At 36.3% G+C, this 14,725-nt stretch overlaps 1 protein-coding gene and 1 long non-coding RNA gene across 5 annotated transcripts in view; one reads left to right on the plus strand and one right to left on the minus strand.

Moving 5' to 3' along the window:
* The window catches only part of LOC141380661 (uncharacterized), a 146,200-nt gene extending 144,573 nt beyond the window's left edge, over window positions 1–1,627 (plus strand). The window contains exon 3 of the long non-coding RNA XR_012399265.1: window positions 402–1,627. This is a non-coding gene — a long non-coding RNA (uncharacterized lncRNA). The remainder of the gene's footprint in view (window positions 1–401) is intronic.
* The window catches only part of mtrr (5-methyltetrahydrofolate-homocysteine methyltransferase reductase), a 49,856-nt gene that overhangs the window by 7,492 nt on the left and 27,639 nt on the right, over window positions 1–14,725 (minus strand). For all 4 annotated transcript variants that reach the window (NM_001386530.1, XM_073940454.1, XM_005162621.5 and 1 more), the window contains exon 13: window positions 7,927–8,019. In NM_001386530.1, the coding sequence (NP_001373459.1) occupies window positions 7,927–8,019 (93 nt within the window). The remainder of the gene's footprint in view (window positions 1–7,926; window positions 8,020–14,725) is intronic.

Consider the following 14,725-nt stretch of genomic DNA (forward strand, 5'->3'; position numbering starts at 1 on the left):
TGCTTAATGCAACTATTCAGGCATCTACTGTATTATTATGAGGACGCAAAATCTAATATAACAAACTGTGGATGAAGTATGTCTGCACACAACATCAAAAAACAGACATACTCTTACAGAACTAATTGTAGTTCTTTCTTTAAATAAATGACTATTTTACTATTGTCATAAGGATTAACATTTATCTTCACTAATGCCTTAAACTATGTAGAGTCCTATTATTTGCACATTGTTATATTTCAGTCTATAGTTAACAACAAAGTGTAATACATTCAATTCAGATACAAACAAATAAAATGAGTGTAAAACTTTTTTCTCTAAAATCTAAATTTGATAATAGAACTCTTATTTATTACAAATTCTTATTATAATGTGGCTTTTATGACCTTTCTTTTACACAGAACGCTGGTCATCCGCAGCCAGAGGGGTTGGGGAGAGCAAGATCAACCTCCTCATCCTCCTTCTCCCAGTGGCCAGGCCCTCCAACCACCACCACAAAGTAAGTATTTGGTACAATTGTTTATATTTTTCTAATGTAATCTTACCTTATATTACATTACATTTTATATTATATTATTTTATAATCACTGAAAAAGTAATATACTGAAAGATCTTATTAACAGTCAGGTCTATTTATTTTGTTTTTGGGGTCCATCTGAGAGCCACATCCATCTTAACTAGTCCAGGCAAGCTGACTTTCTGGTCGCAAATATTATATGTTTACAAAGAAAACAGACTTTTCTAGAGTCTAATCCGCTGCTCCCTCTCATTATGTAATCCAAATCCGTAAAAACAAAGAGGCTGTGTGGTGGCGAGGGTCTAAGTTGAGTGTTCTTTGTTTCAACAACACTGATTGAGGCTGATTTCACCCCTTTAACACTCATAAGTATCATGTTTGATTAGAATTGATTGCAGATGCCTTGTTTTCCTTAGCAGGCAGCCTGATAGTTAGATTTTTCAGTTTCAAAGAGTGTTGAGGGTTTTCAGGCCAGGTTCAGTCATTTTCTCGTCTCAAAGACCACTGGCACTTTCTACTTTGCTCATTAAAGCATAGCAGACAATGAGGGTTTATACAACACAACTCAAAGCACATTGCATTGATCCACTTAATCAATACAGAGGAAAAAAAGATGATAAATGGGTCACACTTTACAAAGGAATTCAATTAGTTCATTCAATTAGTTAATTGTTATTTACACATGACCAATACTTGTATGACATTTAATCTTATTATTTATTAATGCATTAGTAAAATCAAATGTCTGCTTGTTAACATTAATGTGCTATGAGATATGGACTAAATACAGGATTAGTTGTATTAAGTAACTTTATTGAAGATGAATGAATACTGTAATAAAATGTATTGTATGTTGGTTGTTCATGTTAGAAAAACAAAGTAACATTAAAGCTGCATTTGAAACTGAATTTGAGCAAGTACATAATCTGTCAGTGTCTAAATGTAATGCTAATTTGCAAGTTAAACAATGCTGATGTTAAGGCTAAAGGTCTTTGAGCAGTGAAGTCGGAAATCCTAAGAATGTGTCATGCAAAAAGAAACCTAGTAATATAGGTCAAATGTTTATAATTAGTCCATTGTAGGGAAAATTTATTTTGCTCTCTCTTCATCAAAAAATGAAAAAGAAAGATGGAATTTTGTCCTTTCAAACCACTGCATGGAGAGGAAGGAGAATTGCAGGGAATTATTGAAAATTTAAAAGGTTATTGCAAAAGTTCAGTGCCATTTTGTTACTTTGCTAGCGAATTACCACTGAATAGAACTAGCAGAACGTCAAAGGTGTGGCAGACACACACACACCGTACAGCAGCACGGGAAGGGTGCACGGCAGGCAATGAAACCAGCATACAGCACTTGTTTGCAACCATTCGCCACACTTTAGTCCTTAAATTCAACATTTCATTTCTGGATTTTGGCTTTCGCTTGTACGGTGGCTATGAATTGTCAAAATAAATTAAAACATTTTCTACGGATGCAAAAAATGTAAAGGCAAAAAAAATTTTAGTCAGATCTGATTTTTTTTTTTATTATTATTTTTATGGACAAAGGGTCTTTGAACCCTGGTTCCGAGGATTTTCAGCATGCAAGAATTTTAGATGAAAAGTTTTTTATATTTTTTATATTTTTATATTGGCAACTTCAGAACAAAAGTATAACAATAATTTGAAGAGCTTGGTGCAATAATTACTATTGGTACATACTGTAGTTCAACTTATTGTACAACTTTTGTCCCCTAAAGCTGGTCATGAAAGTCATAGAAGACATGTTGCTTGATCAGATCACATTCTCTAGTGAAAATTCTTATTTGGTTTAAATTGTCAAGCATCTGCACTGGTCCTGTGACTGACAGCCACACATAATCAGCAAATCAAATGTGCCAATGCTCAACCCATTTAAAGTTGGTACTTCTGAAAATAACTACAAGTGCATGTTTCAAACAGAAATGGCAACAACTAGGCAAAAGTTACAGACTGCAGCTTTAACTAATGTAATGTAAAGTGTTGGAACAGAAATGTAATGTAAAGTGCTTCTGATCAATGATTGGGGACAGACACGAATAACAATTCTAAACAGAATCTATTGGTGTCTGTGCCTAATAAAGGCAAGGACTGATAGATCCAAATGGCATGTCAAGACCTTGAGTCTGAATCTTGATTTTATTAGCCCCTATGTCAAGCAGAGGCAAGCGTTGATACAACATTGTGTGCCGCCCCTCAGTCGCTACACACACTCAGTGCTCACCAATCCAGGCACCAGTGTCATTACTCAGGACCTTGCTTTGAGTTATGACTGTGTGCCTATGGGACAGCCAGACCCCAATCATCTTATATAATGCGTCGTATCATATGCCCCATACTCTCAGAGGGAGCACTTTAATTTCATTGCTTTCCCAATCATTACTCTCAAGGACAGTGCAACAAGAGCCTCTGGCTGATAGCAACCAAAAGAAGACGCCAAAAGCCTGCGTAAAGCTGGCAGATCTAGAGAAAAAAGGCTCTCAGGTTATGGAGATAACGTATGATCAGGTTGCAAAGGGGACATGGTGGAGTAATAGTGCTGAGAGTCTGTCTGCACTGCAAAAAGTAATTTCCCAAATCAGTATGTTTGTCTTGTCTTCAGTGCTTAAACCAACTGATTGGTTTGGGATGTAAAATTGCATTAGATAATGAGCAAATTTAGTGAATATTTCGAAATGACGATTATTTTATTAAGTTTAACCAGTGGATTTTGAGCATATATCTAATGAAAGCAATGGTAATGGGATACTAATAATACAAAATAAATGTGTATGGTATGGATATACAGTGCTCGGCTTATACAAGTACACCCCTCACAAATCTATCTTTTAAATTCATATTTTTAATAGGAAGCTATGCAATATTTTTAGGGCTTGACAGGACCCACCAAGATGCTCTTACTAGCAACTTTGGCTGGTTGAAAATAATTTTTTAATTGCCAGTGCTGGCTAGTCATCAAAGATTAGAATTATAATTTATGATCATTTGTCAATATGCTCGATTTCAGAATCGAGAATTCAATTCAATTCAATTCAGCTTTATTTGTATAGCGCTTTTACAATGTAGATTGTGTCAAAGCAGCTTCACATAAATGGTCATAGTAACTGGAACAGTGTGGTTCAGGTTTTAGTGTTTAAGTTCAGTTCAGTTCAGTTTAGCTCAGTTCAGTGTGATTTAATCATTACTGAGAGTTCAAACACTGAAGAGCAAATTCATCGATGCGTAGCTTTACCAATCCTGAACCATGCGAGGCAGTGGCGACAGCGGAGAGGGAAAAAAAAAAAAAAAAAAAAAAAAAAACTTCACCTGATGGGTGAACCTCACCTGAGAAGCAGCACGACTAACTGTTTGCGCTCAAGCAAAAGAAAGCAGGTGAAAGGTGTGAAGCAGCTGTGCCTGAAAACACAACTGGTTGGATTGGTTCTTATTGAAATAGACTGGACAAAAAGCAATGCGTGTGCACCCAAAGTCCTGCTGCTTTCAAGAGCTCCAGATTTATATGCAACAGACACTTTCGCTTTAACCATTCTTTTTAGCAGATTATTAATGGGTTTAAAGTTAACTGTGAACATGCACCTGATCTTTATTTCATTATCACACAAGGCATTTTTCATCTGCTTTCTTGCTTATTTACTTAATTATCATCCTTTGCAATTGCTTTAAAATATTATTAACTCTCCATTTATGTATGGTTGGTGATCTGGCACATTTAGCCTTAATAGTCTGCAATGCATGGTTTTATGACAATCTTTTTTTTAATGTTATTTAAGAACATTTTTGTTGAATAAAAAGTGAATATATTTTAGCAGCTATATTTTGCTTGTTTTGACACATTATTTTTTTTTTTTCATTTGTGGCACGGAAATCATTTTTTGGTCTCGCCAGAAAACAAAAACGGTAAATCCTTAGTGTTGAGCCCTAAAAAGTCACGTGAAATAAAACTATTGTAACATGACACTATGAAACTCACTTGCAAGGTTATTCACAATACACAAAAAAAGCTTCATGAATGAGGAGGCAAGTGGACATTAATAAAATTGAAATTAAGTAATTTTAGCATGGGGCAACATGGTGGTGCAGTAGGAAGTGCTGTCGCCTCACAGCAAGAAGGTCGCTGGTTCGAGCCTCAGCTGGGTCAGTTGGCATTTCTGTGTGGAGTTTGCATGTTCCCCGTGTTCGGAAGGGTTTCCTCCGGGTGCTCCGGTTTCCCCCACAAGTCCAAAGACATGCGGTACAGGTGAATTGGGTAGGCCAAAATGTCTATATTGTATGTGTGTGTTTGTGTGTGTGTGTGTGTGTGTGTGTGTAAATGAGTCTGTACAGGTTCCCCAGTGATGGGCTGGAAGGGCATCCGCAGCGTAAAACATACTGTATGCTGGATAAGTTGGTGGTTCATTCTGCTGTGGTGACCCCAGATTAATAAAGAGACTAAGCCGAAAAGAAAATGAATTAATGGATGAATTTTAGCATGTCAAATTCAAATGAATGCATTTAAAATATGTTTTCCCATCAACAAAATTGTGGCTAGTAAAAAATGACGACTGTAACGTTGGAAAACTAGCCCCAGTGCCTGGTGATCAAAAAAGTCAAGCTCTAAATATTATATTTGTACATATACATTATATAAGTCAGTACTGAAGCCAAATCTGGAGCTTATCTAACAAAATAACTTACAATAACAGTCCAAAAACTAGTACACCTAAATGTATGTTATAAAAAATTTAAATACAAATTAAAAAAAAAATCAAAAGAAGCAAAAGAATGTAAAAACTTTAGGTGAAACTTTTCAGATTGTAATTTATTTATTTATTTTTATTTTTTGCAATATTTTTCTTGAATTTAATACCTTTCAATTTCTAAAAATATTTGGTGACTGAAAAATTATTTTAATAAATATATCTGTTTAATAAATCTATTTTGTTTAAATGCACCAAAATACATTGCCTATATTCACTGAGAAATGATAAATTGATAAATAATAATTGATAAATTATAATTTTCAAACGGGGTGTACTGAATTATGCTGTGCACTATAATTAATGCTTATAAACAAAAAGTTTATTCTAAAAATTACAGTTTATAATGATGTTATTCAAAATTCAAGATATATATTTTTAACTTACTGTTTATTATAGGTGAACCTCTTCACAAACAGCACAAAAAATGCACAAACAGTTATCTACTAACTCCTCTGTATGGTGCACATAATGGTATTGAATGATATACTGCTACTGGAAAAGTATTGCAATACCCTGTGTTGACAGTTTTTAATGGTATTAGTATCAGTACTTTAAAAATCAGTGCGTAAATAGAGTGGCATTTGCTTTGTGTTGACAGCATGTGTGTGCCATTATCCAAGCAGCACAGAACTGTATAAATACAGACACATTATTCAGAATTGATAAAGAAATTTGCATGAATGAAAAAATAAAGCACAGGACGTGTCTGATTTTAAAATAAGTGAAGCATGACAGACTCATAAATAAACTTGTGTTGACTGACACACACCTCAAGCACTTGAATAGAAATTACCTCTGCCAGTTCAGCTTTCTTTAGCATTTAATGTGTTTGAATGATCAAATACATGCTAAATTATGTCCAAATGCCCATTTTTGTAAATATCCTCATAAACATAGTCAGTAAAATCTTAATGTAAACAGTTGAAAAAGCATTTAGGTGTGTTTATTATTGATTAGATTATTACTTTGGGTCAGCACAGCTTTTAAAATGACCACAGCCTGACCTCATGCCCATCATTCAGTGTCAAATAAACAAGAAGATAAAAAGAGAAAATAAATCACAGATCATTAGTAAATCACTTAATTAACCTTAAAAATCCTGAAAAACTATTAAGCACAATTTATTTTAACTTTTTTTTTCATAGAATAATCTAAATTGTGAAATAAGAGCTAATGCCCTCAAATAGGCTTTAAGTAAAATAAGTGTCATTTGTTTAGTAATGTTTTTCAGTATCCAAGTTTAATGAGCCAGTTGAGGGCAATAAGAGCTCTTATTTTGCTTCAATCTTTTAGCTAACTGAACAAGATTGCAAATATCTATATATAACTGTAGACTAGGCTGTATCAGAGACAGATATTTGCTCACCATAAAGGTGGCAGTGTCATGTGATTTATCAGTTTATTAACACTTTAATAAAATGCAGGGCACTACAGTGCTTCCTACAGGTTTGAAATATACTTGAGGTAGTCGGATTGAAACACCATTTACCCACATCACATAAGTAAAAAACTACATGAGACAAACAAAACATATTAAATTTTTTTATAAATAATTGTATTTATTATGACACTGTTAAACACTGTTTCTTTTCAATGGGTTAAAGAAAAAAAGAAGAAAATAAAAAGAGTATAAAAAATAATTAAAAAGAAATCCACTATTTCTCTTACTTTTATGCTATTCAGGAGCCACGTGCACCCACTGACAAGTAAAATCTGCTTTACTCTCTCTTTCAAGTTCAAACTTGAATGACAAAGCATTAATTATGTATAAAATATGTAATATATTGACATAAAATTAATAAAATATACAGTAAATGAAAAATAAAATGGAAAAAAACATGTGCAGATTATTTAAATAAGGCCAGTCCATCGATTAACCCTTACTGTTGTTGTACATATATTTTGCAGCCAGTTTAGACCAGTCATTTTAATCCTCGCTGAGTATATAGTAAAGTTTTACTGAGTGTTTAGATTCAAGAATGAATTCTTCAATGTTTCTTTCATTGCTGTGAGAAGCGAAGTAGGCTTAAGTAATAAATGTCATGCAAATGCACATAACAAAAGCTTCAGAAAGCAAAAGCAAAAGCTGAATCCTGGTCATTTTACAAGATTTAGAAACCTCAGCTGGATGAATTTAAATTGTAAAAAGGCACATCTCTGTGGGTCTCTGCAAAGCACGTGAGATTACTTGTGGGAGTGTTGACAGGTCTCACAGACACAGAACCATTTGGTAAAGGAGAGAAGATTGTCCACCATTTACCTGATCGCAGATGTTTGGATATATTAGGCGGATACAAAATGCGAAATACTGTAAAAGGATGACAATATTAGAGAAATATGTCATTAAATATACTTAGGCAGCTGTTAATATACCTGGGTGGCCCACCCAAGTCTAGTCTATGTGTGGGAAGCACTGCACTACTATGCTAGCCAAATTTTTTTATAAACCGATTTTAAAGTTACGCCTGAATCGTCTTTTTTAAATACTTTCTGTTGCTTTACATTTTAGTCAAGGTATAGATATTGTGATAGGTCTCATATCAGACCATGATTTTTGGTATCGTGATAACACCGTTCACCAAAATGATCTTTGAAAATACGGATGAGGAGAGTGATTTTTAAAGTGTGTTTGTTTCATTGCATACACACGTACCTGAAAAGGAAGTCTTTGTCTTTGTGACGGCATCCAAAAAACAGCCACATCTCTCCGAAAGTCGCCTCCTGGTTTGCTTCACGCTCTTTTTCTCTGTCAGGTCAAAACAATATTTGGAAAATTAAACAATGTATGTTAAAAAAAAAGAGTTAAAACAGCAAGCACTCCATGGTATCATTTCTAAATCTCTTTTAAAATGATTTGATTTTTCAGGCTGATATCTGACCAATCTGGTTTGTCAAAATGACCTTTACTGTGGTACCAAATCAATACTTAAAGAAATGAATAAAAAAAAAAAAAAGCTATTTCAGCCTTTCTGTAAGTTTGGTAATACAGAGTACAGACCCAAGTTCAGTAGCCAAGGGCTTTCTGACAGACAGGAGACTGCTTTCTAATACTCGCATGCATATTTATGTGTTTATGCCTCACGGTAATGTGTGCAAATGGTCAAACGTACTTCCTACTTAAAATGTCTCTTGGTGAGCTATTAAATGTAAATAGGTGAAGGTAAGCAGGTGGGGGGAAATATGAGGTTTGTGCATTATGCTGTGTATTCAGTCTAATAAACCTGACACAGTTAATTATTTTGAAAACAATTTTATTACTAATACTATAATAGCCCTTATTTCATCAGGAAAAAACCTTTTCCAAGAGCGTCCTGGCGAACACTAACTGTACACCGTTCACATAGAATGTCATTTATCTATCAATACACACATAAAATAACAAATCAGAACATCTAAAGAGCAGTGTTTTATATTTCACATCATTTAAAATCTTTTTAAATGTATGGATTGAAATCCACTGCTTAAACTGCAACTTAGCTTGCAAGCTATTCCAAGCAAAGAAAGCTTTTATAGCGTTTTCTCTTCGTTTTTGTATGCACCAGTGTAGTATTGTAATACATACAATAAAATACAATAAAATGACTGAGACCAAACTGAGGACTAGAACTAAAAACTGTTTTACAAAAGCAAGTTTGCAGATAAGAAGGGAGTAAACCTAGAATAGATTATAAACAAAAATATGTCAATGTTTAAAACTATAAACAGATAAAATAGACCATCCAACCTGAATGTACAACACACAATGATGAGCATGGGTTTTAAGATTTGTTATAAGCTTCAGAAAACCATGATAAACAGTGTCCAAAGAATGCAAGCGCTGAGATAATGCATGCATATATAAATAACCTTTCCATAGTCCAATACTACGGTGGCCAAAAGAACTTAACGTGCTGCAGTTTAAGAAAACACGTGCAATTATAAAAAAAAAAAACACCAGCAAATAAAGTAACTATTTTGTAGTGAAGTTGTAGGTAATCTTTGAAAGGTAAGTTTTTTTTATAAGCCTAAATAATTATAACCTAAAGCCGTACACACACTATGTACAGTTGCCTTACCGGGCCGAAGCACACTTGTCCCCCCTCTCGTCTCCCCCGACAGCCCCTACTCACATCGCATTCGGGCCTGAGCATGCTTACATTATCGAAGATGTGCTGTTCAGTTTAGGAAGCGCTCTCACTAAGCGCAGTGGAGATTTCTTTATATCCTTATATCATTTTAGTTGTTTAATATGCAGTGACGCCCAGTGAAATATTTTGCCGAACAGATCAGCCACTTTTGACGCTCATAAACAATCAAAGTCCTCATGCTGCAGGAATTAGGAGGTTTGCTAAAGATGCAGCTGTCGTGCAGTGTCGTACCTCGCCAAAGCCCAAGTGAACCGCGCTCTCGCACACCTTTTCCAACCGGGCCACGATTCAGAGCACTCACACTTTTCAAATGATCCGGAAAATGGGCCTGGGCACGGTTCGGATAGCATAGTGCGAGTACGCCCTAAATAGCTGGGTCTGTTCAGTTTTAGGGTCCTCTTGAAACATTTTTATTGTGTTCCATGCTATTTAAAAATGTTGTGAGAAATGCAGCGCGTTTTTGGAAATTGTTTGAGTTGTAAGAAAATGCACCTCGGTTTTTAAAAATCTTTAGTGTTGTAGAAGCCCAAAATTATTTTCAATTTTTTTTTTCACCCATTGCTGAATATGTGGGCCAAATTGAGAGTGTGTCAATTAAGTTTCCAAGATACCTGTACTGACAAACAAATGCAATTTGAACCTTGAAAAGCAGTAATAGAACACAGGCTTTGATGCACTGGTTTTGACTTAACATAAATAATAATAGCAAAACAACTGTACTGAAAACAGGAGAAAACAATCTTCTGCTTACAATTCATTTAAATTTGTTCCCTTTTACTGATATTAATTACTTATGTTATTACTTTTACTTTTAATTACTTTTTTAATTATGCTAACTTGGTGCTAAAGAAATATTTAATAGCATGATCAATGATTATTCTTGTTTTATTCTGAAAAATATACATTCTTTTTTATTTAGATCAACAAGATGTTTTTTTAAACATTGTTATATTCATTTTTAGACACAATTCCAATGACTACTTTTCTTACAAAATAGAAGAAATGTCTTGAAATCAGATAATATAACCACAATGCATTGAGCAGCTGATAAGCCTTTCTGGCTTTATTCTACAAACGTGAGAACAACCGGCTGGATATCCTAACTTAATGCACAGGTGGTAGTGCTAAATAAACGCAGGCAGATCTAACATAATCAAAAAACAGTCAGTTTTTCCTATTCACTCAACATTGCTCTGAATATTGGTTAAATGGAGAGACAGATGTATTGATAGACGAAGTATATTTTGAAAAGGGGAAAAAATTGTTGATCATCTTAAAAATTGTCAAATATGAGAAAGTTAATCTACATAAATGACAACTTTTACAGTCTTCTGCATTTAATATGATCCAACTCATAGTTTCATGATGAAGAAACCATGAACTGGCCAGGTCGCATTTAAATGCATCCTTTGTCTGCTATATTTGCACAAAAACACAATTGCTTTTTGTAGCAAAAACCTTGATATTTATCTCGACGGCTTCTTTGCGAGTGAGTCCTCCAAAAAGATCTGGCAGTGTTCCCAGAATTCCCTAAACTAAGGTGACATGCACTATCTGTACACTGCACCTGCTAAAGGTAGACAGACTTCTCCAAACAGATAAGAGAGAAGGTGTCGAACAAACACAATCAAAACAGTCTTCAGGCCCAGGAGAAGAAAAACAGCACATCGTCTACTCCACTGCATCTTTACTCAGACATGATAATAGAAGAAGAGATCCGTTAGGGATGCGTTTCACAGGCCAGAAGCAAACTCCACTGCGTCTGCTCCTTTAGCCATCTCAGCCAACTCAAATGAAGCGTTCAGAAATAACACATGCCGTCTGAAACTTGCAGAGGCATTAATAGAAGCAGAATGTAGAAACACCCGAAGGACTTTCAGGGTGAGATGCCCTCCATCATGCTGATATCAGTCAAAACACTGCAGCGAGCCGGGTTTCAGACACTAAGCTCTCCCCATCTGCTGAACGTACAGTTTAATTGCGATTTGAATACTAATGAGCCACAGTGTGGATGAGATGACCACAGGAAAACTAAACAGAGCTTCTCTTTAAACATCTACAATCTGCTCGGGTTCATTTCGTGTCCTTGCTTCAGTGACCCGTCAAATGCGCTGAACAACTGGCGAGAAAAGCAAAATGCTCTCTTTTGAGTCGTGTTGTCGTTTGTGCGGAGTAAATATATTTAATTTAGAGGCGTGTTGAGCAACGGCCAGGAAGTGGCATGCTAATGGTTATTTAACTGACTGATGTTAATTAAATAAAGCGTGGCTTTTTATTCTCCTGGTTTATGACTGATTTATAAGTTGTGAGACATCAGTAAACAAAATGACAGCAAATAAATCATGCCCTTTGAAGCAAGTTGCTTGTATTTGGCAGCAGTCTTGGTAACATGCCATGCATGGCTATTTTCTATAAAGGCAATAAGCATATAATAAGTACTTCAGCAAACAAACCAAAATAGACCTCATAATTGCGACTGAAAATTGCAAATGTATACCGTGCAATTGCAGCTTATGTCTATTTGTCAGCAGTGCTTGCATACCTCTGGAAGCATATTACAGAAAATTACTTATTTTAGGTCATAATTTAAGAGGTGATATGTTAAACAAGGATTACCCACAAATTAGTATTATAGAAGCCAATCGTAACTTGATTTGGCATTCATATGCTGTCTTACAAAATTGTATTTTACCTCTAGTAAGGAAATCTTAAACTGTGCCTTCAAACTTGACAATACACTCCCAGGTCTGTTACGAAGCAACCAACACTGTGTAAGTGCTAACAAAATCAAAGAAAAAACAATGGAATAACTTTAAGCATTAATCGCTTCAAATATAACCAGTAACTCTCCAATCCCAAATCTTTAAACCACACAGCTGTGGCTCTCTCACAATTGTCATATTTGCAGCCATTATCGCAACTGCGGCTTCACACTTTAATTATAACCATTTCTCACAATAGAGACATTACACATTACAACTGAAACTTTATTAGTTACACCTGTTCAACTCCTCATCAAGGCAAATTTCTAATCAGCCAATCACATGGCAGCAACTCAATGCATTTAGGCATGTAGACATGGTCAAGACGATCTGCTGCAGCTCAAAACAGAGTATCAGAATTGGGAAAAAAGGTGATTTAAATGACTGTGAATGTGGCATTTTTGTTGATGGCAGACGGGTTGGTCTGAGTATTTCAGAAACTGCTGATCTACTAGGATTTTTACGCACAACCATCTCTAGGGATGACAGTGAAGGGTTTGAAAAAGAAAAAATATCCAGTGAGCAGCAGTTCTGTTGGTGCAAATGCCTTGTTGATGCCAGAGGTCAGGGGAGAATGGCCAGACTGGCTCGAGTTGATAGAAAGGCAACAGTAACTCAAATAACCACTCGTTACAACCGAGGAATGCAGAAGAGCATCTCTGAACGCACAACACGTCCAACCTTGAGGCAGATGGGCTACAGCAGCAGAAGTGCAAACCGGGTGCCATTCCTGTCAGCTAAGAACAGGAAACTAAGACTACAATTCACACAGGCTCACCAAAATTGGACTATGGAAAATTGGAAACACGTTGCCTGGTCTGATGAGTCTCGATTTCAGCTGCGACATGATAGGGTCAGAATTTATCATCAACAACGTGAAAGCCTAGATCCCTCCTGCCTTGTATCAAAGGTTCAGGCTACTGGTGGTGGTGTAATGGTGTGGGGTATATTTTCTTGGCACACTTTGGGCATCATGTCAATGCCATAGCCTACCTGAATATTGTTGCTGACCATGTCCATCCCTTTATGACCACAGTGTACCCATCTTCTGATGGATACTTTCAGCATGATAACATGCCGTATCATAAAGCACAAATCATCTTAGACTGGTTTCTTGAACATGAAAATGAGTTCACTGTACTCTAATAGCCTCCACAGTCACTAGATCTTAATACAATAGAGCACCTTTGAGATGTGGTGGAATGGGAGATTTGCATCACGGATGTGCAGCCGACAAATCTGCAGCAACTTTGTGATGCTATCATGTCAATATGGACCAAAATCTCTGAGGAATATTTCTAATATCTTGTTAAAACTATAACATGAAAGATTGAGGCAAAAGGGGGTCCAACTCGGTACTAGTAAAGTGTACCTGATGAAGTGGCCGGTGAGTTTGTCTCCTACTGACTACAAATTACAATCGTGACTATATACTTCACAATTTTGACTTTTACTGAAAACTTCAACCTTATCATTTACAACTGATTCTTCCCGTCTCACTCACTCATTTGCTTCACTTTGGTCTATTCCCTGCTTTGTCAGGGTTCGCCACAGTGAACTGAATCAATTAGTCAATTGCAATTGTTTTATATAGCCGCAACCCAGCATTGACAGTACAACCCTCAGAGAAAAACAGCCAAACTCTCTCTCATTCACACACTACGGGCAATTAAGTTTATCCAGTTCACCTATGTAGCATGTCTTTGGACTGTCTGGAAAACTGGAGCACTCGATTGCCCAGTTAGCGCGGTTCGTTTGGCATATGTGAACAGGGAAATCGCGCTCTGTTCCGCGCCAAAGTAATCGCATCAGAGATCGCTTGAATGAGGTGGTCTCGGCTCGATTGAAACAAACCCTGGAGCGGTTCCATTGCAGTGAGAAAGCGATCCGATCCGAGCGCAGTTATATCAAAGTGTTTTATGGATATGTAATAGGCTTACGGCTATATGAAGGGGGAATTACGAGTATGGCGGGAAGTTTCGCGAGTCTCAGGATGCCCGCAAATGAGTGATGATCTCCCGGTAATCTCGCCTCTCCCTCCGGGTCCTTAAATAGGCTATGTCGCGCACCCTTCTCACCCCTCCCCACCGCATCTCTCCTCAGACACATAGCGCGTGCACCCTGTCAATCACCATCAAACCCCCACCTCTCCTGACAGCTTAGTGGGACGCTGTAAAATAAACCCTGACACTCTGACCAATGTGAGGAGGGTTTACCCGCACGTGACTTGTTTTAGCTCTTTTGGTCTGATTAGAAACTTAGCAGTCTGAAAGCGAACTGCTCCAAGAGCAAAGAGCAACAATGTAACAATTGTAATCTCTGTTTCGGAACAACTGAATCAATTCACAGGTGTGAAAGCACCCTAAAACACAACTTTCCACACATTCTATTGTCTCAATTGATTTTTCTGTCCCTTTAATTTAGGCGCACCTTTGTGTCTAAATTTAAGAATTAGCACTCACTAAATATAAAATCTTGCATTTTTACCTGATTTTTAGTCAAAGTCAGTATGGGCCACTGAAAGATAAAAGTTGCTCATGCCCCTCTTTATTCCTTACTTTGC

This window comes from Danio rerio, chromosome 24 (genome assembly GCF_049306965.1).
Source record: "Danio rerio strain Tuebingen ecotype United States chromosome 24, GRCz12tu, whole genome shotgun sequence".
Taxonomy (NCBI): Eukaryota; Metazoa; Chordata; class Actinopteri; order Cypriniformes; family Danionidae; genus Danio; species Danio rerio.